General features: G+C 45.1%; 1 protein-coding gene across 2 annotated transcripts in view; it reads right to left on the bottom strand.

The window, feature by feature from the left end:
• B4GALNT4 (beta-1,4-N-acetyl-galactosaminyltransferase 4) overlaps window positions 1–27,747 on the bottom strand; it is an 86,991-nt gene that overhangs the window by 26,687 nt on the left and 32,557 nt on the right. For both annotated transcript variants that reach the window (XM_073658739.1, XM_073658738.1), the window contains exons 9-16: window positions 25,785–25,863; window positions 24,182–24,248; window positions 23,968–24,099; window positions 21,543–21,652; window positions 21,352–21,452; window positions 21,104–21,180; window positions 1,665–2,775; window positions 1,250–1,539 (exon numbers count right to left, since the gene is read on the bottom strand). In XM_073658739.1, coding sequence (XP_073514840.1) covers window positions 1,250–1,539; window positions 1,665–2,775; window positions 21,104–21,180; window positions 21,352–21,452; window positions 21,543–21,652; window positions 23,968–24,099; window positions 24,182–24,248; window positions 25,785–25,863 — 1,967 coding nt within the window. The remainder of the gene's footprint in view (window positions 1–1,249; window positions 1,540–1,664; window positions 2,776–21,103; window positions 21,181–21,351; window positions 21,453–21,542; window positions 21,653–23,967; window positions 24,100–24,181; window positions 24,249–25,784; window positions 25,864–27,747) is intronic.

Below are 27,747 nucleotides of genomic sequence, written 5' to 3'. Positions count from 1 at the left end.
TGTCGGTGGGAAAGTTATTGGAAATTTACAGGCAGTGGCTTGATTAAGCGGGGTGATCTGGCATTTGGTTTTTGGGGCTCTGGACGGGGTTTTACCCTGGGAGCTTTTGGTGCCCTTGAGCTGGTGATGGACGGCTGAGGGTAACATGGTGGTTCGATTTCGGTTTAGTTATGCCAGATCTATTTTTTAACTCCAAGAACCCCTCCCTTCTTATTTATTTGATAATAATGTTTATATGTTAATGTTGTTTGCTAATAAAATGGCCGCTGTGGCCAAATTTATCCAAAGAAAATTACAGGTGCAGTGCTTTATTTGTTAAGGTACGTGAGATCGGTAAGATGGGAGGGGGCATAAAGAACTATGGAACCCGGGTTGGCCGTACACGGTCATGGCTTTCTAAGCCTGAAGCAATTAAAAGAAGTGACAAAAGATGGAACGTGCACAGTAAGTCATTTTGACATTGCTGAGCGTAATGTTAATTTTTCTTGGCGTTTTTTTTTCTTTTCTTTTTAGGCTTTCAGGTTCCGGGCGGAATCCGCCTGAAAATGATGTAGTGCGCACATACCCTTACAATCACATCACTAGAAGTAACCCCTGCTCCCCAAGTTGGAGATTCGTTTATTAAAAGTTCACTCTAAATGTGAGACATTATTGTAAAATATAAAGAATCCCTTTTACGTTGTTCAGAAAATTTTATTGTAAAAACAGATTATGCACATGGAAACTCCTATGAAATAAACTTGGGATTTTCCATTTGGAAATCTGCAGCATCCTGCTGTAAAATAGATGATGTGAGACGCATTGTTACAACAAAGGATCCAGCAAACTCTGCACTCTGTCTCCCTACTGACCCATTTTATGATCCAAAAGCGGCTCACTGCTTAGAAACACCGAAAATAAATTGCAGAAAATGTGATATCTGGCTGTGATCTGAAGTCCCGGCATTCTCCACGCTGCTTCCACATATTCAGGCAGCGCCGCTGACTTACTTCATTACCGCACAAAGCAATATTATGCCAGAAAATTTCGAATGATGCAACAACTAAACCAATGTGGTTAAAGCTACTTCTGCAAAATGCAACATGACTTTATCAGTTTATGATAATTTTTAAAAAGGTGATTAGTAAAATATATATATAAAAAAAAAATTGCACTTTAAAATTGAAAAAATATATATTTTGCAAAAAAAATTGCACAAAAAAAAGAAAGAGACATGTCGATAATGCATTTAAGAGGAATGAGAACTCACCAGGCACTACAAAGTGCACTGTGGCACGAGGATTCCAGCTCAGACTGACCGGTCGGCACAAGATTGGTTTAGTGTAAATTGAAGGACTGGGGGAAACTTCAGGTGGTTCTGCAGGAGGACTCTCGTCACTGTCACCGCCGGCACCACGGTGCAGCAGGAGATACACGTACTCGGCCAGTCTCACTTTTTTACGTCCTCGTTCTTCCAGCTCTAGTTCCATGAGGTATCTGTTGCCCCTCGCAGAGTCACGGCGCTTCTCCACATTGATTATACGGAGTAGAGTGTAAATGCTAGAAAACGGAGTAAATAGGAAAATCAATATTTTAGGAGAAAAAAAAAGGTACATGGGTGAGATTTAGAAGATAGCATACAAACAATACATACAAGTTTTGGAAGCTATTAACAATTCTCTCACCCTCCATTCTTCTCATTCAGTTTTTCCATGTACTGAGCCACCACATCCACAGTTTCTGCTTCAGAAAGCTGCAAGTTGCCGCTCACATTGCAGCGAAGATCATTCCAGTCTGACCTTAACATTTCAAAGTCTACGTTTCCTACGCTAAACGTACGTTGCCAATTAATGGCATCCTCTGGCCAGGTTTGCCGAGGCTCTGCGTCCTCATAGCTGTAGTCTTGTAATTCTTCGGCTGGGGCTTCTGAAGACAAGCTGAGTGAGGGAGGGCCACCAGGAAGACTAGGTGAGGTAGGGAGGGATATTCCGGGGACTTCAGTTTGACCTTCCCAACTGAAAAGTCCAAGTTCTGAGGTATCAGGTGGAGTCCAGGGTTTAGATAGCTTTGCACCATGTGACAGTTTTGGAGGTGTAGGGAGATGACGGTGTTCATGAACTCGAGAGGTTCTTCGTGGTTTAGGTTTCGGTAACAACATCCCAGGGAAAACTGGACCTCGAGACTTTTTAACACCAGAAAGGAGTCGGGTGACATAGACTTTATCTGATTCTTGCTTATTTGAGTTCTTTGAGTTTTGTTTTACATTCTCTTCTTTTGTGGTGACCTCTGTTTTGCTTTCATCACTAGGTCCTACTTCTACATTGTCCTTCTTTTCAGTTTCTTTTTCTAATTTCCCATGTTTATTTCTCATCATGGATTTCTCACCCTGCCTCCGAGTTTCTGATCCTCCCAAGACTCTTGATTTACTGTCTGAATTCTTTCCCTTTGTCCTATGATCAAAATGATTTCGTTCTCTAGTTCTTAAAGAAGATTTTCCTACAGTAGGTTCCTCACCAATTCCTTGCCCACCAAGCAATGGCATTAAGCGTTTCCTACTTCCCCGGAGAGCAGAAGGTGGGCTTTCCCTAGGTGCCCATAAGAGGGATCTGAGAGAAGACCTTGTGCTAGAATTTATTACAGGCATAGAGTCCAGTGAATCATTATAGTGGATGTTGGTCTGCTGAGGAACCGCAGGGGCAGGTGACATGGCAGCAGTCATTATCTCTTCCGGAATATTTTTCTTCAATGTGCCAGGCAGTAGTGAGTCATCCTCGTCTTCATCGTCATCCATGAAATCTAAGAGGCAAAAAAAAGTTATGAACTTATACAAGATTTAATTAGTGTCGATTAACAAAACAAAAGCACATGAAAAAATATTAGTAATCGGCTTATGATAGGTAAAACATCCATAAAATACCGATTTACACCAAGTTCTTTTACCAGTTTCCCCTCTGCAGGTTCTATCAGCAGTTTTCAGTTCTCTCTTGAGCTAGTGGGTGGGTGGAGACTAGCTGCTATGATGTTCCCTCAGCACACGGAGCCATAAGGGATTACTGATCTTTGTCTCTTTGAAGCACATGCTCATAAGTAGCAGCAGCAGAACTGAGGACCTTATTTAGCAGTACTGAGCAGTGCAACTGTGAATCCAGCTATGGGGTAAGATAAAAGGCTAGAAAGCAGTAGCACCATGTGTGTCTCTGCTTCTCTCACTCACTCTGCTACTTCCTCTTTCTCACTCCTCTGTCCATACACTTCTTGAGCGAGATGGAGTTTAGCAGTTTTTCAGAGTTAAAGGGGTTTTCTCAAAATCAGTCTTAACTAGCGCACTGCTCTCCTGCAACCGGGCATCCTGTGTATCAGGCGGTGGTGCACTCCTAAGGATTGACAGTTTGAGCTAGCAGTATATTGGAGCTGCTGGCCCAAACGGAGCGCATTCCCATGCTGCAGGCAGAGACAATATTGTCTCTGCAGCATCGGAAGGATGTAGGGGAACTCAACCCAGCTAGATCCAATGACCTGGCCAGCTTCAGAGCAGGGTTCGCAAGCTCTATAGTAAAGTGCATGCAAGCGGTGCACTCGTTGCCTAGGAGAGAGGCTACCACTGAGACGGCAGAGGTGGTTGTTAACCTAGGAAACAAGCAGTACATTACAGAATTAAAAATTCCTCTGTTCTTTCGAACAGAAAGGATTTTTAGTAAGTAAATTGCAAGCAATTAGCAATTTTAACAAATTTATCATGCTGAAAATACCACATTAATGAGCAGTTCAGCAGGCAGGAGTGCTGGAGGGAGAATTAAAAAGAAGCGGATTTCACTTATAAAATATAATACAAAGTTTATAATATTTGCAAATATTTAGCACGCCTGATCTAAGGGTCCTTTTACACAGCCAGATAATCTAATAAATAAAAGAGATGATTGCTAATACATCATTGCCTGACAGTGCTTGTTATACTTTGATTTACATGCAGCAGTTCTCTATATTTGCAAACTATATGGGGGAAAAAAGACCATTAGTTATGATCACTCATCCTTGTACTATGAAGTGATGTGCTGCTGTCCATCATTAATCTTTAGTCCAGCACAAAAGATGTAAGTGAGTGATAAGAGCGAATGTTTTGCCGCTCATCAGCTGATCGCTGGCACGTTTACAGAGGATAATGATCAGGAACGAAAGTTCCTATGAACATTAATTCAGCAATTTATTAGCCAGTCTAATGAGACACCTTCAAGAACAATTCTTTTTTACCTAAATACATACATTTTTGGCCATAAAGGTTATTTTTACCATATATATATGTATAATATTGGAAATGTGTTAACTGTTAGTCTGTCACTGAGCTTGTTTTGACAGCAGGATTTGCAACACATATCTTCTCCTCAACAACTCTACACTGACTCGTGACCACATCAAAGTTTAGCTTAACTTTGATGTGGTTATAAGTTAGATTAGAGGACCTCTCTTTCTATTTTTCTGATACAGAGCTCAAATTCCTCTACATATACAGTCATGGCCGAAAGTGTTGGCAATTTTGGTTCTCAAGTCCTCAGACCGTTCTCTTCTCCTCTTTCTGTTCTCCATGCTTAGTGTTTCACAGACACACAATGCAAAGATTGAGTCAACTTCCCCCCTTTTTATCTGATTTCAGATGTGATTTTCATATTGCCCATACCTGTTAGTTGTCACAGGTGAGTTGGAACGAGCATCACATGCTTGAAACAAAGTTATTTACCCACAATTTTGTCCGGCCCATTTTTGGGGTTTTGCGTGAAATTATGTCCAATTTGCCTTTTTTTGTGTTGTTCCAGTACATACAAAGGATATAAACATGTGTATAACAAAACATGTGTAATTACAATATTTTTCTGGGAGAAATACTTCATTTTCTGGAACAATTTCAAGGGTGCCAACACGTTCGGCCATGACTGTACATCAGGGGTCTCAAACTCGGCTGGGTATATGGGCCGCACATGGAAAAAATTTGAATTTGGGGGGCCGCATTCTTTGTTCAATGTGACATTTTTAGTGATACCATTTTTTTTGTATACACCTTTTGAACATTTTTGCCGTGTTTATTTTTTTATGGCTTGGGTCGTTATGGATGTGGCGATAATAAACGTGCACTTTTTTGTGTTTACTTTAGTTTACATATAAAACAGCATTTTTAGTGCCCAATATTTTTTCATGCTTTATTTTATTTTTTTTACAATTTTATTTCCCCCAATTGGCCACATACAGTAATATTGTCTTACAATTAGCATCATATAGTAATAATGGAAAACATCTTGTAGTAATGTTCCCCATCCAAGTCCCCATCCTGTGGCAACGTTCCCCATCCTGGTGCCCATCTTGTACTAATGTGCCTCATCCAGGTCCCCATCTTGGGGCTATTTGCCCCATCCAGGTCCCCATCTTGTGGCTCTGGTCCCCATCTTGTGGCTCTGTGCCCCATCCAGGTCCCCATCTTGAGGCTCTGTGCCCCATCCAGGTCCCCATCCTGTGGCTATGTGCCCCATCCAGGTCCCCTCTTGTGGCTATGTGCCCCATCCAGGTCCCCATCTTGTGGCTATGTGCCCCATCCAGGTCCCCATCTTGTGGCTATGTGCCCCATCCAGGTCCCCATCTTGTGGCTATGTGCCCCATCCAGGTCCCCATCTTGTGGCTATGTGCCCCATCCAGGTCCCCATCTTGTGGCTATGTGCCCCATCCAGGTCCCCATCTTGTGGCTATGTGCCCCATCCAGGTCCCCATCTTGTGGCTATGTGCCCCATCCAGGTCCCCATCTTGTGGCTATGTGCCCCATCCAGGTCCCCATCTTGTGGCTATGTGCCCCATCCAGGTCCCCATCTTGTGGCTATGTGCCCCATCCAGGTCCCCATCTTGTGGCTATGTGCCCCATCCAGGTCCCCATCTTGTGGCTATGTGCCCCATCCAGGTCCCCTCTTGTGGCTCTGTGCCCCACCCCGGTCCCCATGTTGTGGCTCTGTGCCCCCTGTGCTGTTCTTCACACACATAAAATAGAAAAAAAAAAAGATGATTCTCACCTGTCCTCCGTTCCCTCGGCGGCCTTCCTGCAGATGTGGCCCGCAGGCACCACAGAGTCCGACCCCTTGACGATCCCGACCTGGTCCAGGAGGAGCCGCCGACAGCAGCGCTGCATTGCCGCACAGAGACTGTCTCCCAGCACAGCATTTTCAATGTCAGCCGCTGGCCAATCAGAGGCCAGCAGCTGACATCTGCATATGGCAATGACGTCATACTCGCTGCGCCGACACGCAGATATCAGCTGCTGGCCTCTGATTGGCCGGCGGCTGGCATTGGAAATGCAGTGCTGGGAGACAGTCTCTGTGTGGCAATTCAGCGCTGCTGTCGGCGGCTCCTCCTGGACCAGGTCGGGATCGTCAAGGGGTCTGTGCCTGCGGGCCGCATAAAGCAGCCTCAGGGGCCGCATGCGGCCCGCGTGTTTGAGACCCCTGCTGTACATAGTCACGTCAGTTGCCAACCTTAGGCAAGAGAAGGAGCTTCGTGACTACAGTTTATACAGTGAATTCACTAATAAAAAGGCCTTTTCACACGGCCAGATGACTAGCAGCACTAACGTTTGTTCTCCATCACTGTCCCATGCCAGGAATTGCCTACAAACAAATTAATGCTCTTTTGACATAGAAATGACAACAGTTTTTATGCAGGCCAAAAAATTTTCATTAGTCGGCAGCACATAACTGCAACTGTTTTCTACACAAAACGCAGTGGAAAAAAAAATGCAGCATTTACGCTATGTGGAAACATCTACATGTGATGCCTAAAACACCAGAATGTTAAATCATGACACACTATCCAATATATCCAGCAAACAAGTCATTTCAGACAAAACGGACTCAAAAACTTACACACAGTTCATAAAAAAAATAGGAAAAATTTCATATACATTTGTGTTCTGAAAATGACACAGTGTAAGCAAAAGTATTACAGAGTAACGATGCGGGAAAAGGTTAAAACGTGAATGATCTGCATTACAAAAATTATTTTTCATCGTTTAAAATTAAAAAAAAAAACAACAAAAAAAAAAAACTAGTAGCCCACATTTATCAACAACTTTATCCCAATTTTCGGAATTGCTGCATGCAATGTCTGAAAAATGACGCAATTTTTGCAAAAGCTTGTAAATTGCACAAAATGCTTTAATTTGTGTTCCATGCTCACTAACCGTTGAAAAAAAACAGAATGTCGACGGGGATCATGGCTAACTTTTTTTTTAGTTTTAAGCTGTGTGCCATTTAGGGGTAAAGTTTCTCCTTGTGGAGAGTGACAACCCAGGCTTTGCATGCCAGTATGAGGAGACTTAACGTCTTGCACGCTCCTTTGGGAAATTAAATATGCAAATTGACTCTTCAGAGAGGAAGAGGACTTGAACTCTATTGCCTCCTATTGGATGTAGCGATCCTACAAGTCAATATCCCCTTTTAACGAGCCTTGTCACATGGCTTAGGATAAAAGCCAAACCAAAATCTCAATTTGGAGACACGGTGTTTTGGAGTGTTGCCCCTGATCAGTGCAAAGTATGAGATCTGATTTGGCTAGGTGGGAGACTAAGACTGGGATCTAAGGGGTAAGGTTTCTTCTTGTGGAAAGTGCCAGAAGCTGCAGCAAATTTTGGCACAAATCTGCAGAATGTGTAAAGTCATTTTTCCTGTGCCAAACTTCTTAAGTCGAATATGTCTTTTAATAACTTTTGCGCAATTTACTCCAAAGATCGATCTTTTTTTTCTTTTCTTTTCCAACTAGATAAATCTGCCCCATTAGGTCTAATAATGGTGGTAAACTGATGCATTAGTGGGTCCTCAAGTGTGGCCCTCTTACCTCCATCAGAGGGCTACACTTCATGCATAGCAAACATTTTCCTCTACTAGTCAGTGTTTTTTCCAGGTTTTGTTTTTTTTTGGTCAAAAAAGGAGATTTTTGTGTACTCACCGCAAAATCTCTTTCTCTTAGCCTCTAATTGGGGGACACAGGACCTTGGGTGTTATGCTGCTGTCCACTACGAGGCGACACTATGCTTATCTGAAAAAGATTAAGCGTGGCTCCTCCTCTGCAGTATACACCCCCGGACGGCATCAGCCTACTCCAGTTTTGTGCAAAAGCAGTAGGAGGAACGTAACATAGATAACATAACCATGCCTATAAGGCGGCAACTATGTAAGAACTCAAAGGAAAACCAATATGAGAACTCAACTTAACAGCCCGGAACGGGCAAAGGGTGGGTGCTGTGTCCCCCAATTAGAGGCTAAGAGAAAGAGATTTTACGGTGAGTACACAAAAATCTCCTTTACTCTGTCGCCTCATTGGGGGACACAGGACCTTGGGACGTCCCAAAGCAGTCCCCGGGTGGGAAGCAATGGACGAATATTGTGCAGACAGGCCCCTACAATTGGGGCACCGCCGCCTGCAGAACACGTCTGCCCAGGCTTGCATCTGCTGAGGACTGGGTATGAACGTTGTAGTGTTTTGTAAACGTGTGTAGGCTAGTCCAAGTGGCTGCCTTACACACTTGTTGTGCCGAAGCCTGGTGCCGAAGGGCCCAGGAGGCCCCTACCGCACGTGTAGAATGTGCCGTTAATACCTGCTGGAATAGGCGAATTTTTGAGGCGGTAGGCCTCTTGTATGGTGGATTTGATCCACCTGGCAAGGGTAGCTTTGGAAGCTGGTAGACCCTTGCGGCTGCCTTCCACAAGAAGGAAAAGAGAATCAGACTTCCGGAAGGGCGTAGTCCTAGACACATAGATACGCAGTGCCCTGACAAGGTCAAGCGTATGCAAAGCCTTTTCCACTCTATGAACCGGAACTGGACAGAGGGATGGTAGTGAAATTTCTTCATTGAGATGAAAGCTGGATACAACCTTCGGAAGGAAGGATGGAACCGTACGAAGGACTACCTTGTCCTGGAAAAAAATCAGGAAAGGCTGTCTGCAGGAGAGTGCCGTGAGTTCAGACACCCTGCGTAGCGAGGTGATTGCCACGAGGAAAACCACTTTCTGGGATAGAAGACGGAGTGGGACTTCCCTAAGGGGTTCAAAGGGTGTTTCCTGCAATGCTGTCAGCACCAGGTTGAGGTCCCACGCTTCTAGAGGTCGTCTGTAGGGGGGAACCAATCGGGAAACCCCTTGGAGAAATGTTCTTACTTGCGGTTTATGAGCAATGCATTTTTGAAAAAGAACTGAAAGAGCTGACACCTGGCTCTTAAGGGAGGCCAGGGATAGTCTGGCTTCCAGACCCGATTGGAGAAAACAGAGTACCCTGGGTAGGGAATAAGGGAGTGGGGTCTGGTTACGAGATTAGCAGCAGGTAAAGAAAGTTTTCCAGGTACGGTAGTAAATCTTGGCAGAGGTTGGTTTTCATGCTCTGATCATGGTTTTAATGACGTCTGGGTTAAACCTGCCTGGGTTAGAACCCAGGTCTCAATGGCCACGCCGTCAAATTGAGGGCCTCTAAGTTCTGGTGGTAGAACGGGCCTTGTGACAGAAGATCCGGGCGGTCGGGAAGTTGGAGACTTTGGCATTGAGGTAAGACGCCATTAGGTCCACTTCCGGAGTGCCCCAACGATGGTAGATCTGTTGGAAGATTTCGGGATGGAGAACCCACTCTCCTGAGTCTATTCCTTGTCGGCTGAGAAAGTCTGCTTCCCAGTTGTCTACACCCGGAATGTGGACTGCAGAGATAATGGAGCTCGTTTTCTCCGCCCAGTGAAGGATGCGTGTCACCTCTCGCATCGCTCTGGCACTGCGGGTTCCCCCTTGGTGATTGACATATGCCACGGCTGTGGCATTGTCCGATTGTACTCTGATGTGAGAGGCTGCCAGTTAGTGATGGAAGGCTCTCAAAGCCAGGAGGATGGCACGAATCTCCAGAATGTTGATGGGCAAGGTTGCTTCCGCTGGGGACCACTTGCCCTGTGCTCTGTGGTGTAGGTGTACAGCACCCCAACCTGTCAGGCTTGCGTCGGTGGTCAGGACCTTCCATTGACCTGGGAGAAAAGATTTCCCTTTTGTTAGAGAGGTCTGGTTGAGCCACCAGTGAAGGGACTTCCTGGTTGACGACGTCAGCTGGAACTTCCTGTCGAGAGAAGAAGGGTTCCTGTCCCATGACTTGAGAATGTCTAGTTGGAGAGGTCTGAGGTGAAGCTGGGCAAATGGAACCGCTTCTATTGCCGCCACCATCCTGCCAAGGACTCTCATTGCAAACCGGAGAGATCGAGGGGGTTTGCTGAGAAGGGTGCGAACTCCTAGACGGAGAGGCAGTGCCTTGTCTTTGGGGAGAAGCACTAGACCCTTGGAGGTATTGAATAGCATTCCCAAGAACGTCAGAGACTGGTTTGGGGTTGGTGATGACTTTTGTATGTTGACTAACCAACGACTCAGGGTGTCGATTGTGATTGAGACACTGAGCTCGCAGTCTTTGAAGGTAGAAGCCTTGACGAGAAGATCGTCCAGGTATGGAAAGACTACTATGCCTCTGGAGTGTAGAACGTGCATGGTGGCTGCCATGACTTTGGTAAACACTCTGGGAGCCGTGGCGAGTCCGAACGGGAGAGCCACGAACTGGTAGTGGTCCTGGTCGATTGCGAACCTGAGAAATCTCTGATGGGCAGGTGCAATCGGTATATGCAGGTATGCATCTTGTATGTCTATGGAGGCGAGATATTCTCCTTTTTCCATGGATGCAATGATTGACCGGAGGGACTCCATACGGAAGTGACGTACTCGTACATATTTGTTGAGTTGTTTTAGGTCTAGTATGGGGCGTACCCCTCCTCCTTTCTTGGGGACTACGAAAAGATTGGAGTAGAACCCCTGGAAGCGCTCGGCTGCGGGAACAGGTATTATGACTCGTGCTTGAAGAAGCGATGAGACCACTTGGTGGAAGGCGCGAGCTTTTACTGGCGATTTTGGGGGAACAGATATAAGGAGTCTGTTTGGTGGGTTGGAAGTGAACTCTATTTTGTATCCTGAAAATACTAGTTCCCTGACCCACTTGTCTTCTGTAATAGGTAGCCAGACTTGATGAAAGAGTAAAAGTCGGCCTCCTACAGGTGGAGTGTCTTCCTGAGTCCGTGAGTCATGATGAGAAATTCTTAGATTTTCCTCCTTTTGATTTTGAGTGGCCTGCCTTTGACTGCCAGGATTTGTCCGACCTTTGTGTCGTCCTCGAGTCTTCCCTGCGTGTGAAGCGGCGGTTATTTTGTGGTGGCCATGAAACGGACCAGCCGGAAGAGTTCCGAAAGGATCGGAATCGAGCTTGGTTACGCTTGTTATAATTGCGCTTAGGTTTCAGTTGGGGAAGAGAGGTACTCTTACCCCCTGTGGCATTGGATATGATCGTGTCCAAGCTTTCACCGAAAAGTCGACCGCTGAGGTATGGAAGGTGCGTGAGGGACTTCTTTGAGGCCGCGTCAACTTTCCATTCACGCAGCCAAAGGATACGCCGAATTGTGATGGCGTGTGATATTGCGCCCGCTGCACCTCTTGCAGAATCCAGAGCTGCATGAAGCATGTAATCTGCCACAACTGCTATCTGAACTGCTTGGTCCGACAGTTCAGGGGCAGAAGCTTGGAGGCCAGTTTGTAGATTTTTTGCCCAAGCCAGTACGGCCTTGGCTGCCCAGACTGAAGCGAACGCGGGGGCTAGGGAGGCCCCTGTGGTTTCGCAAATTGAGCGAGCCATACTTTCTACCTGCCTGTCTGCTGCATCCCTAAGGGTTGAGCTATCTGGCAGTGAAAGAAGTGTCTGTGCTGCCAGTCTGGAGACTGGGAGGTCCACTGCTGGTGGGTCTGCCCATTCTTTGGTGGTTTCCTTTGGAAAGGGGTAACGGGCCTCCAGAAACTTGCGATTGTTAAGCTTCTTGTGAGGCTGTGAGAATTGTTTTGTGAGGATAGATTTAAATTCTGGATGATCCAAGAAAACCTTAGGTGGTTTCAGAGCTCCTTCAAATGAAATCTTATTTTGTGGTGCGTCCGGGATTGGATCAGAGATGTCCAGCAACCGATGTATGGACGAGATTATGTCCTCAACTAGCGCTGCATTGCTAGGTGGGATTGGAGTTAGGGATCCATCAGTTTCCTTGTCTGAGTCAGAATCGCAGACGCCTTCTGACTCCTGTGTATCACTAAGGTGTGTCCTAGGTGACCCAGAATGAGGGATTTCTCTGGACGGAGATTGGTGCGGAGAAATATCATGTTTGTCCCTGGTAGGGGACTGTGTAGATGACCTGTGACTACGGTATCTCTCTCTAGACAGGGATGACCGTGTGCTATGGGATGACGCAGATGAGCGTGACCTATGGGTGCGCTTGCGTCCTGACCTTGACATGGATGTGCCTGGGTCAGTATATGACTGAGTCCGGCTTTCCCTTTGTTGGGTAGCATTCATAGTCGAGGTATGGCTTTGCAGAGCCTGAAGCAATTTGGAGGTCATGTTATCTATGGACTGTGTCATAGATTGTGACATTTGAGTGACCCATTCCGGTGTAGCATTAGACACTGAAGGGTTGGTAGGGGCTACTTGGGACTCTGGCACAGTAGTCTGAGTACAATCCTTGCAATGCGGATATGTGCTGCCGCTGGGAAGAACATTACTGCAGGCTGTACAGAAAGCGTAAAAGCAGTCCTGCCTGGTTTTCTTAGACTTTGAGCCTGGCATAGTGCACCTGGAGTGGCTATGCAAGGGGGCTAACTGTGCAGAGGAGGATACAGAGTAATAAAATTCACAGCTGAGGTAACTCAGACTGTGAACTTACCCCACCAATGTGCCCCTGTGAACAGCGCTGAAAGAGCCTGGTCCTGTGCCTCCCCGGAGACTTGGCTGGCCTGTATGCGTCCTGCAGCTTATGATGGCCGCCGTAGCTCTTTTCCTGCTTGCAGAGATGAAGGAGAAGGGGGGCGGAACGCTGCAAGGGCGGCAGTTGCTATGGAGATGCGCGCCCTGCAGCCTAGATCCGCCCCCTGTGTGACACCGCAGTGAGTAAAAATCGTCATCCGGGGGGGGCGGAAAATGGGCGGCGGCTAGGCCGAAGCCGCGGTGTAAATTTATTTTCTATGCCCAAAAGGGCTCCAGGCCAGCGCGGTAGTCCGGGGGGGGGGGGGTCGGATCAGAACCGGACCCCCCCGGATTGAAAGGCAGAATGGCGGTGGGGACATAAGTGGAAGGGGGTCTCTGAAAAGAGTCCCCCTTAGGCGCTTAAGATTAAAAGCTGCCGCAGGAGCAGGGCCTGTGAAGGCCTGTGCCTGTGTGTGCCATGGCTGCCTGCACTCCCCCCGGCTCCTACAGGGTCCCACAGACGGACTGGGGCTCCTGTATTGCTGCTGGTCCTCGGCTGCGGTGTGCGGGCTGGTGAGAGCTGCAGATGCTGCCGTCCAGGCCCTACCTGATGGTGTCTCAACCTAATACCCCCAGGGGGGGGGGGGATTAGGGAGGGTGCCGCTGTCGCCTGTCAGGGGGCTTTGTCCTCGCCTCAACTTCGGACCAAAACCGAGGGTATTGGGGAAGGAGGGGGGGTTCTCAACTTCGAGCCTGACCCGAGGGGCCGGAGAAGGAGCAGCATGGTGGCTACGCCATCTCAACTTCAACTGTGCACCCCGTAGTAGGGGGCAGAGGAAGGAGCCATGCCGGGGGTCTCTTAAGAGACCCTCTTTTCTTCATCTGTAATCCCGTGCTGAAGCGAGGGACGAGTGAAGGTCTGAGGTGTGCCTCCTTGCGACACTAAGCAAAAACTGGAGTAGGCTGATGCCGTCAGGGGGTGTATACTGCAGAGGAGGAGCCACGCTTAATCTTTTTCAGATAAGCATAGTGTCGCCTCCTAGTGGACAGCAGCATAACACCCAAGGTCCTGTGTCCCCCAATGAGGCGACAGAGTAAATAGGTCTAATTCCAAAGGAGGGGAAAAGACAACTATTGCAAAACCAATCTTCTGTGATCCGCTCTTGTCTTAAGCTAAACATATACGGAGTTAACACAAACTGAATATGCCTAGCTATAAACAAGGCCGTATATAGACACACAGTATCGGAGGTGGGAAAGAGGACATGCGGCCTCCATAAAACAGACAGAGGATTTGGTGTACAGGAGAAATGCAGACAGGAGAGAAAAGTCGTGTACATAATCAGGTACGTCAACATCTCCATCATCCTGATCATCAGAAAGGGTGAAATGCGAGAAGTTAGTTTGGTAAACACATACATATAATTCCATGAGGGCTGCAGAGCAAAATAACCCAAAACCTGGTGGAAAAGATCACGGTCCTAGAATTTTCTCCACCCAGGTGCCTGACTATTTTGACAATTGTTTCCCAGTAATTCGCCTGGGAATTATTTTTGTTGCATGACTGATTAGAGAGAATTCAGAACCAGGCAATTTTACTGCATATGAGTCAAAAATAGATATTAGCAATAGTATATGGCCGCCAGCATATGGGAAGCCCACATTCCTCTAAATGGACGGCTGGGCCTGGCCTAGGGAAGCAGGGTGCTTCTGTCGCCCGTGGCATCAGAAGTGGTCTTGTCCAATTTAGTACCAAACAGGCGCAACTTCTGGAAGGTTAAACCCGTAAGAGACTTCTTCGAAGCCAAATCTGCTCTCCATACTTTAAGCCATAAGATAAGACAAATGGTCACACAACTGCTTTCCTCCTGAACAGAGCAATCAGCCGCATCTAATTCTGAACATAAATATCTGCCTGCGCGATCTGATCCGCAATATCTGCTAGATCCGCCTCCTGGGAACCAGCCAGAATACTGCACCGCAAATGTTTCGCCCAAGCAGTATCTTCCTTTGATAACCAAGTAGTAGAGAAAGCTGGGCAGAGGGCAAAGCCTACTGCTTCAAAGGCGGACATAGCCACAGACTCTGTATGTCTGTCTGTGGGGTCTCTAAGTGCTGCTACTTCAGCAAGAGGTAAAGTAGTTGTCCTAGATAGGCGAGATACGGGAGTACCTACCATAGGCGGAGAGAACCAGGATGCCACCAACTATGTTGGAAAAGGGTAAAACACCTGCGTACAACTGCGTTTCTGAAAACGCCGATTAGGGTGTTGACATGCGTCTTCCGTATGACTTCCCCAAAATCCTCGTGGTTAGAAAAAGACCTAGCCATGCGTTTGTCTCTCCGAAAGAAATCTGTTTTAGTAGAGGGCAAGGGGGTCATCTGACATCACCCTTAGAAGCGAGTCAACAGCCGAAATCAAACTTTCCATTATCTCCATCGACTTCCCCATCTGCTATGGGTCTTGCATAGACTGTGTGCTGGAACTGGAGTCCGAGCGTTGGGGGGTGGGGGTGTACTTCCTGAGAGGGGGATAAAGATCTTAGATGTCTTCCCTGTGAGGGAGACCTGAAGAATGAGGTAAAGCGAGGCTCTCAGACCAACGATACTGGTGCGGCTTGGCAGGAGGGTCAGATTCACTCGCAGCAGCGGTCGCAGCTCCTGGGTTGGCAACCACCATTGGCAAAAGCTCTTTAACAGTAACCAGCATCCTGGACACCCTAGTTACTTCGGCTGCTGACTGGCCTAGATCACAAGCTCAAGCAGACGAGGCTATACTCTCTCCTGATAATACAGAGGTCCCCTGAGAAGGTATAAGCCGGAGGCGGAGGAGTATAGGAGGTACAGTAGGCCACCGATTGCCCCATGGAAAACGTATTATTACAGGCTGAGAATGCATAATAAGTGACTAGTGCGGACTCCACCGATGGGAGTGCGCGGTTTTCTCAGGATTCTGACATTATAAGAACCAAAGAGCGGGGAAAAAAACAACAGTGAGCAGTGCTTTAAGAAAACTTGCTGAGGAGAACCAAATATCAGCCCCCAGATGTCAACAACCTCCTCTGTCCGAGTTCCCAGGAGAGCACCTCTGTGCTGCTAGTGTCCGTTGGTGAGTGCCGGAAGCAGGACAGTGCAAGTAAGGATCCAACACAGGCGCCATATTCAAAATACTGCTGCACGATGTAGTGCAGCCAGAAAAGGTGGGGCTAAGGGGGTGGCCGCCCACCAGCGCAGCGGAACTCTGAGCCACTGACAGGACCCTGCAGGCGGGCATCCCAGGCCTGAGCCTTTCCTCCAAAATACCGAGCCCCAGTCCTAGCTGCCCCCCCCCCCTCCCAAACTACCCTAAGCGACACGGAGTGGGGGAGAGGAGACTCTCCTCCGGACCCGGGTACCATAGAACCTGTAAAAAAAAAAAAAAAGAATGAAATAAAAAATAAATATTATACTTACATTCTGATGGCCCCTGGTGTCTTTGTCTTGGCTTGCCGGCAGATCGCGGTGGACTCTAGGACCTGCCATGACATCATTTAGTCATGTGACGGGTCACGCGACCGCTGACGTCGGCAGGTCCTTTAGTGTACTGCGAGCTGCCGGCAAGCCGAGACGAATCGAATAAAGACACCGGGGGTCATCAGAAGGCAAGTATGATATTTATTTTTTAACATTCTTTGGGGTCACACTATATAAATACATGCCATTTGCATGGATTTATATAGTGTGACCAAGTTGTCAAGTACTTTCCAGGTGATGCTAAAATCGCTTGGAAAGCGCTTGACAACCCGCATGCGGAAATGCATGTGAAGAACGCTTCACATCCGCATGTCCCTGGCAGGAAAAACGCATGTACAATCCGCATGAGTTTTTTCATCCAGGGAGATGCAGAAACGCTCAGGAAAAAATCCGGAGCATTTCCGCATCGTGGGCACATAGCCTTAGTCACCCAAAAAAAAAACATGATGCGAAATCGCTCGTGCATGGCAGGCAATCCCCACGAGTTTTTTTGGCTGTATAACAGCCGTGAAACATATGGGGCGGAGACTCGAGCATGTCACTTGAGCACCCGCGATTCTACGTGCATACCCGAGCACCCGATGCAAACTCAAATAGCGAGCACTTGCGCTCAACACTGGTCGCCATATCTTCATCATTTTTTTGTCCTTTACTTTTGAAAAAATCCCAACCTCAACATAACCCTAGTGTTTATTTTTTACACCATTCCTCGTGTGGTATAAGTGATTAGGCGACTTTATTCTTCGGGTCGGTGCAATTACAGCAATACCAGATTCATATCGGATTATGTTTGGCAGCTGTCACACACAGACGCTTTTTTTTTGCAAAGACTAGTTTGTGCAATCATTTTTCCATATTTCGGCAGAGAGAGTCATGTGATAGCTTGTTTTTTCCGGGACGAGTTGACGTTTTTATTGGTACCATTTTCGGGCATGTGACTTTTTTTTATCGTTTTCTATTTCGATTTTTGGGAGGCAGAATAAACAAAAACCAACAATTCAGGTATTGTTTTTTTTTATTCTGCTCCGGGTGTGGTAAAATTGATAAGGCAGCTTTATTCTTCGGGTCAGTACGTTTACAGGGATACCACATTTATATGTTTTTTTTATTTTTTGGCGCTTTTACACAAAAACTATTTTATAGAAGAATAATTTTTTTGGATTGCTTTATTGTGAGAGCTATAACTTTTTTATTTTTTGGCTGATTGAACTGTATGGCGGCTTGCTTTTTGTCGGACAAGATGATGTTTTTAACGGTACCATTTTTATTTACATTCGTCTTTTTGATCGCGTTTTATTCCATTTTTTGTTTGGTGGTATGATGATAAAGCATTGTTTTTTGCTTCGTTTTTTATTTTTATTTTTTACCGTGTTCACTAAAGGGGTTAACTAGTGGGACAGTTTTATAGGTCAGGTCGTTCTGGATGCGGCGATCCCACATGTGTACTTTTTTTTTTTCATAATATTTATTTATGGGTACAGTATATTTTTATTTTTTTGGATTATTTTTTTTTTATTATTTTTTATATTTTTACAATTTTTCTTTCACACTCTTTTTTTTTTTTTTTTTTTTTTTACTTTTAGGGTATGTGCACATGATGCAGAAATGAAGCAGAAAATTTCTGCATCATTTCTGCATCTCCCTGGCAGAAAAAACGCATGCAGATTGTGCATGCGTTTTTCCTGCAGAATACATGCGGATCCACATGCAGATTCACATGCGTTTCCGCATGCAGATTGACAAGCGCTTTCCAGGCGATTTTAGCATCACTTGGAAAGTGCTTGACAACTAGGTCACACTATATAAATCCATGCAAACAGCATGGATTTATATAGTGTGACCCGAGAGAGTGTATATACTTACCTCCGATGGCCCGCGCTGTCCTGCTCAATCTGTTCTCCCGGCTGCCGGCAACTTTGAATTGAAAGACCTGCCGACGTCAGCGTCACGTGACCCGTCACATGACTCTGACGTCACCGCAGGTCCTACAACTCACTGTAAGTGCCGGGAACCAAGCGGGAGCGCTGCGCGGGCCGACAGATGGTAAGAATACATTTATTTTTTATTTTATTCTTCTTTTAGGCTGTGTTCACACGATGCGTATTTCATGCGTTTCCGCGGCGTTTTTGCAGTTGCGTAAACGCCGCGGAAACGCATGAAAAACGCATGGTAGAAGGGCAGCAATGTTCCCCAATGGAAATCCGCATGTGCTGTGCCCATGATGCGGATTTTTCCGCAGCGTTAACGCTGCGGTCAAAAATCCGCAGCATGTCAATTAATTTTGCGGAAACGCGGCGATTTCGCCGCCATTGACTTGCATTAGAACGCGCCAATTCCGCAAGACAGCATTTGTACTTGCGTAATTGGTGCGTTCTAATGTGCGGATGGTACCCGGGTGTGGAGAAGAGGAGAGTCTCATCCACACCCAGGTACCATTAAAAAAGCTGTAAAAGAAGAATAAAATAAAAAATAAATGTATTCTTACCATCTGTCGGCCCGCGCAGCGCTCCCGCTTGGTTCCCGGCACTTACAGTGAGTTGTAGGACCTGCGGTGACGTCAGAGTCATGTGACGGGTCACGTGACGCTGACGTCGGCAGGTCTTTCAATTCAAAGTTGCCGGCAGCCGGGAGAACAGATTGAGCAGGACAGCGCGGGCCATCGGATGTAAGTATATACACTCTCTCGGGTCACACTATATAAATCCATGCTGTTTGCATGGATTTATATAGTGTGACCTAGTTGTCAAGCACTTTCCAAGTGATGCTAAAATCGCCTGGAAAGCGCTTGTCAATCTGCATGCGGAAACGCATGTGAATCTGCATGTGGATCCGCATGTATTCTGCAGGAAAAACGCATGCACAATCTGCATGCGTTTTTTTCTGCCAGGGAGATGCAGAAATGATGCAGAAATTTTCTGCTTCATTTCTGCATCGTGTGCACATACCCTTACAGCTTTTTTAATGGTACCTGGGTGTGGATGAGACTCTCCTCTCCTCCACACCCGGGTACCATCCGCACATTAGAACGCACCAATTACGCAAGTACAAATGCTGTCTTGCGGAATTGGCGCGTTCTAATGCAAGTCAATGGCGGCGAAATCGCCGCGTTTCCGCAAAATTAATTGACATGCTGCGGATTTTTGACCGCAGCGTTAACGCTGCGGAAAAATCCGCATCATGGGCACAGCACATGCGGATTTCCATTGGGGAACATTGCTTCCCTTCTACCATGCGTTTTTCATGCGTTTCCGCGGCGTTTACGCAACTGCAAAAACGCCGCGGAAACGCATGAAATACGCATCGTGTGAACACAGCCTTACACTTTGTCCCACTATGGGACTTTTATTCTTTGCAGTTTGATCGCCTGTATAGCACAGGGATGCAGCAGCATCTCTATGCTATACAGCCTGTCAGCGCTGCACAGGCACAAGTTACTTTGATCACGCACTGCACATGATCAAGCTAACTTCCTGATGCCTGGTGACCCGGATGTTGTCATGACAACATCGGGTCACCATGGCAAGAACCGGGACACAGCAGACACAGCGCCGGACCCCAGAAACAAGGTAAGAGGGGTGCGCTTACCTCCCCCTGCTCCCGGAATGCTGGGATTGACTTTGATCGCAGAATTTCCTGGGTTAATGTGCCGGGAGCGGTGCGGGACCGATCCTGAAACATAGTACCGGGTGTCAGCTGTGAAAATCAGCTGCCACCCAGCAGTGATCGCCACGCACAGCTTCTGAGAGGGCGCGATAGCATTGTGCGTAATAGTATGTACCTGGTACAATAGGGCACAGGGACGTACTATTACTGACAATGTCAGTAGCGGGTTAAAGAGGACCTGTCTCGTGGTCATAAATATGTATTTTTTTTACCTGGTGTAAATGTTGCTGTTCTCCTGAATCTGGTGTTGTTCCTGCGCCTTTCCATTCCTGAGATATAGAGCCCTTTTTGCCTGGAAGCAAATCTAGTCTTATTGCCAAGTGGGTGTGGTCAAATATTTTCTACAAAAATCTACTTCAGGACCATACCCACTTGGCAAAAAAAAAAAAAGTAAATCTTTTTTTTTGTTGCAATAAATATGCATGGCCCTGAAGAACATTGAGAAGATTACACAACCACGCCCACTTGGCTAACAAGACTAGATGTGCATACAAGGAATAGGGGCCATATCTCAGGAACGGAGAACCAATGGTACAAAAGAGAAAAAAAGAGAAACATCACCAGATTCAGGAGAAGAGCGCCATTTACACCAGATAATAAAATTACACATTTATATTGATGGCAAGTGACAGGTCCTCTAATTCTAAAATTAAACTTTTTTTTAAAAAAAATGCCATTTAGAGGTTCAGAGACATAAGGGGTAAACATGCCCAAAAATGCAACACGAAGGGTTAAATACTGCCTCCACCCACTCACATGCAGCATAGTATGAAATCTCTGCCTGTCAGCCAATCAGCATCTTAGCCGTCCCCCTGAACACCGCTGATTGACATGCCGTCTAGACATGAAGAAAACCACACGGTACATGTGGCCGACCTGTCCAGAGTATATAGATGCAGCAGAATACTCCAGTTTTGGGGTCTGTGTCATTTATACACTGAGCCCCTTTAAAAACCTCTTTCCGGTGTCCGTATTTCAAGTGCTTCAGTTGATGAGAAAAGTCACCTAATATATAACAATAACCTCAGTGTCAAAACCTGATGCTGTTCAGCTATAAATGACTTCCAGCAGTGACAGGAAATAGACAAAGACACATGAGTCATCCATTTCTATAACAGTAAAGACGGTCTGTACATACGCTGGCGATTGAAGAAGAGGAACGGCATTTGGGGGGAATCGTCGTCATCCATCTTCATGTACTTATAGAATCCGAACCTGAGGGAAGAAAACACAGCAGCATGAAAGCTCGGGCCATTTGCGTGACAAGAGTGTGAATTTTAAGGAAGCGGGGCTGTGGCTTCCAGACAGTGATCATTTCAAGGAAAGCAGGAGAAAATGCATGTACGACATCAGCCAAGAGACGGTTACAAGCCACGGAGGACTCACTTCTCCAAGTACACTGGGGATTCCCGGTAGAAGCATTTGTTTTCTGTTTCCATGTGGGTAAGACGTGTAAAATCATTAGGGTAGACGAAGGTAAGGTAAACCTAAAAAAGAAAAAGGCGCGCAAAATAATGAAATGTGATGAGAGGTGGAGGAGCGTGCGGCGCGGTAATACACATACAGTCTTCACTTACAAACTGCAGGCCTTGGTAACGGGCAATGGGGAAGTCCTTCACCACATAAGTAGGATTGTACGCACAGGGGACCAGCACGTTCTCTACTTTGGATTGTTCAATCATAGGGGCTGTAGAGAGATCACAGGTGTTAGGTCCACACCGAAGTTTGCCGCACTCTTAAGGTATGTGCACCCAACAGGTTTTCCAGGTGAGTCTGCTCAGAAAAGTGCCTGAAGAAGCGCCTAAAAGAACGAACATATGCATGTCTATGGAAAAAACACTTACTGTGCATATATTCAGACTTTGAGAGCCTTCACAGCTTCAGGTTTCCAAAGAAGCCAAGTGGATTATAAAAAAAAAAAATAAAAATAAAAAAGACCCTTCGATTTTTCAGGTGTTTTGCGCTCTGAACTTTACAATAAAAGTCAATGGGAAGGCTTAAAGGGAATGTGTCAGTAGGTTTTTGCTATGCCAGCTGAAGACAGCATGTTGTAGGGGTTAAAACAAAGATTTCAGCAATGCCTCTCCTATCAAGCTCCTGGTTTTGTTTGCTTGCAATGATTGTTTTAGCACCAGGAGCTTATCATTGCTGGGACACAGAGCACCTCACTGTCTATGGACATTGTATATACAGAGCCTGGTGTGGGCGGGGCTAGCTTTCTCAGCTCTGCTTCATGCTAAATCTAAAAGCTCTGATTGTGAAAAGATTGTGTCAGAACGGCTGCACCCTGTAATATAAGTGATACCTCATTGGATTCAGCTTCTCTTTGCCTACATCACGCTGCTCTCAGATGAGGTAGCAAAAATCTGGTGACAGATTCCCTTTAAAATATACCCAGAAGACAACCAGACGTTTTTTGAAGCTTATAGTCATGTTAGCTTTGTTTTTGCTTAAAAAAATGAAAAATAACGGATTCTTCATAAAGTGAACACAATGCTTGGAAAACACTAGTTAAAAAAAGGTCCTAAAAAATGCTGGGAAAAAAAACAGTAAAAAGAAAAAAACACGCCAGTGGAGAAAACGAACAAGTAAAAAAAAATTGTCAGCGTTTCTTGAAAAGTCCAGCTCTTGAAAAACTCGTCCGCTTTGTCCAGCTGAAAAAATGTTGTGTGCTCATACCCGAAGGCTATGTGTACACACATTTTTTTTTAAGGCGTGCAAACATGACAAGTTTTTCGAGCGGGAACCTTTTCAGGAAACACTTTTTTGGGGAGACTGAGTTTTTGAGAAGTTTTTATTCTCCAGAAACATTTCTTGGGGGGATTTTGAAGAGTTTATTTCCTGAAGGGTTCTTTTCAGCCTTTTGCTTGGACAAAGCCTACTTTGGAGAGGTTTCCTTCAGGATCGGCTTCAAAGAAATCACATGCAAACATCCCCCTTCTTTTTTCCCCCACTAGTTTCCTTTTATGAACAACAAAATGACTTTCCCATAGAAATTAAAGACGCACTCCTCCCATCAAAGTTTTTATCCTCTTAATATATTGCAATCATCATATTATACAGCACTGTGCACTTACAATTGCTCATTTTACCCTTCTACCCAGCTAATTGTTCTCTTTTCCATTAGGTCTATGACATCACGTGATTAAAAACAGACTAGATGAATCCATCTAAAACAAGGAGGTCAATTTTCCCTTCATGAGTCATCATTAGAACTACAATTGCACCTCACTGTAAAGTCCCTGTAACACCAGACACACACACTGCTGATGGAACAGATTGAAAACATCTAGTTGCCAATTTGGGCAATCATTTCCAGGAGGAATTACAGAGGAATGATATAATAAACAATTCTAAGAAACAATGCTAACAAATTATTTCATGGGGAATGCAAGAACTGCTGAGAAATATTTTTTTTTTAAAGAGGAAATGTCACTGGATCAAAAGTGGCCATTTTTGACTGTTATTTAATTCTGTCTGCTTCCCTGAGTATTTGTTTCATCTTTTTTTAATCCGTTATACGGGTTGCAAAGATATGGGCCTTTTTATGGTTTTTACAAGGGGGCGTGGCTCGCAGGATCCTCGGGGGCGTGTCTTTAGGCTGCTCTGCAGTATTACTGTAAGCACCGCCCCTCTGTAAAGGCAATAAAAATTAGCACTGAATTAAGAGCCCATATCTCTTGAACTATATAGAGGATATTTTAAAAAAATATATATATATTATATCCAAGGGAGAAGCAGGAATAAAATTAATTGCAAAAACTGGCCACTTCTGACCTGGTGACAGATCTCTCAGTTCTACTGTTAAAGACTTGCATTCCCAAATAAATAATCTGTAAGCATTGTTTCTTAAAATTCTTCATGGTGTCATTCCTCTAGGAAATTAATAAAATAAATAAATAAATGGTTATTATGAATCCATTAAATAGAACATCCAATGATTTCACGCCACCATTACCTACCCACAGATCTCATTAGACTTGTGCACTATGCAATACTTACTCTTATAAAAGGTGTCTCGAGGATCTTGTCTCAAGATATCCACCGTGGGTTCTCTGGTTAAGCGATGGTCCATCACACTGGACATTGTTTGTGGGATGTGGGAGATCTCATTCATTTTATAAGAAGTCTCATCTGGAAGAGAAGAACTTGTTGAGGAATATCCTAATCTAGTGATAAATTGTGTGATGGCAGATCGTACGTGCCACTGTCTTACCTGTATATAAAGATAAATATTGAGAATCCACTATTTCAAACTTCATCCCTGGGAGAGAAAGGCGCCACTAAAACACAGATACAGAACAGAGTAAAGTTCCTGGTGGTGAACCTTCATTGCACTGAATCTATATCATTGCTGGGGATCAGTAGGCCACGGTCGAGCCACTATTTAGGTCTTCAGGAAAGTACATTTAAAGGACCATATTGACACTTCCATATACATTGGCCTTGAGGATACTGTAAGCATGACTTAAGGGGTTAAGAAGTGTGGGGAATTGTGCCTAAAAAGAACCTGTCACTTGCCATATAATATATATTTTTTAACCGCTGTTCTCCTGAATCCGGCCTTGTTTTTCCTTTGTTCCTATGCCTCTCCATTCCTGAGATATGAAAATAATTCTCGATGCTTATAGACCTAATCTTATTAGCCAAGTGGGCATGGTCTTAAATATGTCCCTATATTTTTTTTTTTTTAGGACCATAACCACTTGGTTAAAAAGACTAAGTGATATGCTAAGAAAAGGAGGCCATAACTCAGAAATGGAGAAGCACAGGAACAAAATAAAAAACACATGATTCAGGAGCACAGCGGCATTTAAACTAGGTAAAAAATTAAATATCTACGGCAAGTGAAGGGTCCTCTTTAAAGGGGTATTCCAGCAACAAGAAGCTATCACCTATCTGACCACTGAGACTGCCACCGATTGCCCGAAAGTCTGAGCGGAGCAGTAGTGTACATGCTTGATGGCTGATCCATTCATACAGGACACAACTTTAGAAGTTTTCACTTATCCTGTGGATTGACGTTAATTTCTTCTTAACAGAATATCCCTTTAAAAGTTTTTCCTTCAATACCTTTTTAATCCCATGTCTTGCTGTAAGTAATAATAAAATTAGGCTACTTTAGCGCTGCTGCTCTCAGTCTGTGTTAACAGGCGGTGGCATAATGACCACAGTGCACATCACCGTTGCAGCCAACCAATGAGTTGATGTTGGCACCACTACAACCAAAATCAAAGGCAGAGGGAGAGTATACTGGATTTAAATGGGTACTCCGGGGAGATAAAAAATTATTGTAATGGCCATACCTTAGAAACTCTTAGGATAACATGAACAGCGCTGTTTTCCATCCTCACACCACCTGTAATTCTGAGCGCGCTGCAGCTGCTCCTGACTGCTGCCCCTCCCTCATGGGACGTTACGTCAGATTAGGGGGCGTGGGCTGATCCCTAATACTATCTGCTTGCATGTGGTCAGATATAATCAGGAAGCCGACCACGCCCCCTGATGTGTGACGTAACGTCCCATAAGGAAGGTGGAGCAGTGAGGAGCTGCTTCATCGTCACACAAAATTACAGGTAGTGAGCGTGGGACACAGCACTATTCATGTTATCATAATAGTTTATGAAGGTAAGGCCATTATAATAATTTTTTATCTCCCCGAAGTATCCCTTTAATTATTTTTACCTACAGCAAGCCATTGGTTAAATAATTTATTCCTGGAAGACCCCTTTAGTTTCAGAACCAGAAGCTGCCTAATTATACTGAAACCTCAAATATGGAGGGGAACGCAAAACCTTGGAGTCGATAATAACACTCACTGCCACTTCCACATGGTCAGAGCCTCGATCATCCTGTTTGTGAAGAACTTCAAAGTAATATCTCCGAGAAGTCATCAATCTAATAAAAGAAAGTATCCACGAGAGTGAGAGTAGGTAATGTTACTACAGGAAGAGTAAATAATTAATACCGCCATAAAGCATGCAGGATATTTAATAACTTCGCAGTTCTCGGAGCGAAGAACAGCAGCAGCTCAAAGCTCTGCTAGTTTGCTACGACAGAGTGCATCAGTCTCCGTTCTGACTGCTTAGCTTACAGAGCATTGGCTCAGCTGAGGACAGAACTAGCTACATATACATACATACATATAAATGTGATGGCGCGCGTTGGGGGGGGGGGTACTATTTGGCCTTGTTATTTTACATTACAGAAACAATTTGGGATCCACTTTTCTATAAGCGGAAAACCCCCTTGAGTATATTAGAAAGTTGCACCATATATCAATTATACAAATGATTAACCAAGGAAGGGATAGTAGGGAGGTTGTGGGTGTATGGAGCAGGCTCAGCTCCTGAGCCTGCTCCATACAGGACAGGTGCTGGCTGTAATATACAGCTGGCACCTGCCCCTGACAATAGAGATCAGTTACCTCCGATCGCTGTTGCAGGATGCCAAGGGGGTTAACATGGCAGTCGAGGCCTTGCAAAAGGACCCCCATCCCATGATGATGCCATCTTGGTGCTGCTATGAAGCCCAACCACAGGTTGGACTTCACAGAAGATCATTATTTGTACTGTATACTGCAATACTGTGCACTATATTACAGTATATAGTACAAGCAAGGAGAATACACAAAATGAAAAGTACAAAAAAAATTACAAAAGATATTTAAAAAAAAAAAATCTAAAAAAAAATAACCCTTAAGGAAAAAACTCACCTAACACCAGAAATAAGTTCATGAACTAGAAGTTGGCTACGCCAACTTACCAGGCATTCAAGTAACTCATTAATAATGTGATAACTTTTTTTAATGCTCTCAAGCATTCTTTGCTCTCATGGGCAGAGGCATCTCTGAGCGCACACATACATATCCAGGATGCACTGGTAATGGCGAGTCAGATAAATCTATATTATGATGTAATTACCGAAACACATAAAAACTTGCAAGAATGGATATAATGAAGTCAATAAATTCTCTTTATTATAAAAACTTATTGAGCTGTCGAGATGTGAATTAACCCTTTAACCTTTTCAGGAAAGTAGTGAAAGTCGTTCTCTTATAAAACCGATCCATCTCCACCGCAAACACCCATCTGACAGTGGGACGGAGTGGGAGACATGCGGGTGGGATCGGAATTCACATAAGAAGACGACAGTTATTCGCAGATACTCCTACATAGAGCATTTCTGGAACTTCGTATTAAACTGTGCCTAAAAGGGAGATTGCAAGTGCATGGAGGGGTCGGAGAAAGTTGTCGACCGAATGAGCATCATCCGGTACGGTGTATGGGGGCCTTCCGACCCTCAGAAAATTACCTATTGTTTACATCAGGTTTTAATCATACAAGTATTTTTTTTTTTTTTTTAAATGTACTTTTTTTTCAGATTTTCTTAAAAAATAATAAATAATAATCCTGCAATTTTCACACTGGCCACTGGGGCTTTTTCTTAGATTCATACTTCCTGTCCTTTCAGGAAAGGCTTCCAGTAGTTTCATGATCCTCAGAGGCAGGATTACAGTGACTGATATAACACATCTATACATGGCTGATTGTACAGGATCCCACAATCACAATAGGCGATGTCACAGCGGACCCTGCTCCCCCACCAGTCCTTTACAATGACCTTTGCACACGCTCATTAGATGCTTCAATATAAAAAAAAGGATCAAAGTCTGTTCATTGTGCTTCATGTGCATGAGGATTTCCTGAAACAGGAAGTTAAAGGAAACCTGTTGCCAGGATCAGTCATGTTAAACTAAAGGATAGGCAGTATGGCGCTGTC

The sequence above is a fragment of the Phyllobates terribilis genome, unplaced genomic scaffold, assembly GCF_046119375.1.
Source record: "Phyllobates terribilis strain yellow unplaced genomic scaffold, ASM4611937v1 Scaffold_13__5_contigs__length_258822181, whole genome shotgun sequence".
Taxonomy (NCBI): domain Eukaryota; kingdom Metazoa; phylum Chordata; class Amphibia; order Anura; family Dendrobatidae; genus Phyllobates; species Phyllobates terribilis.
This window is presented reverse-complemented; position numbering and strand designations above follow the sequence as displayed.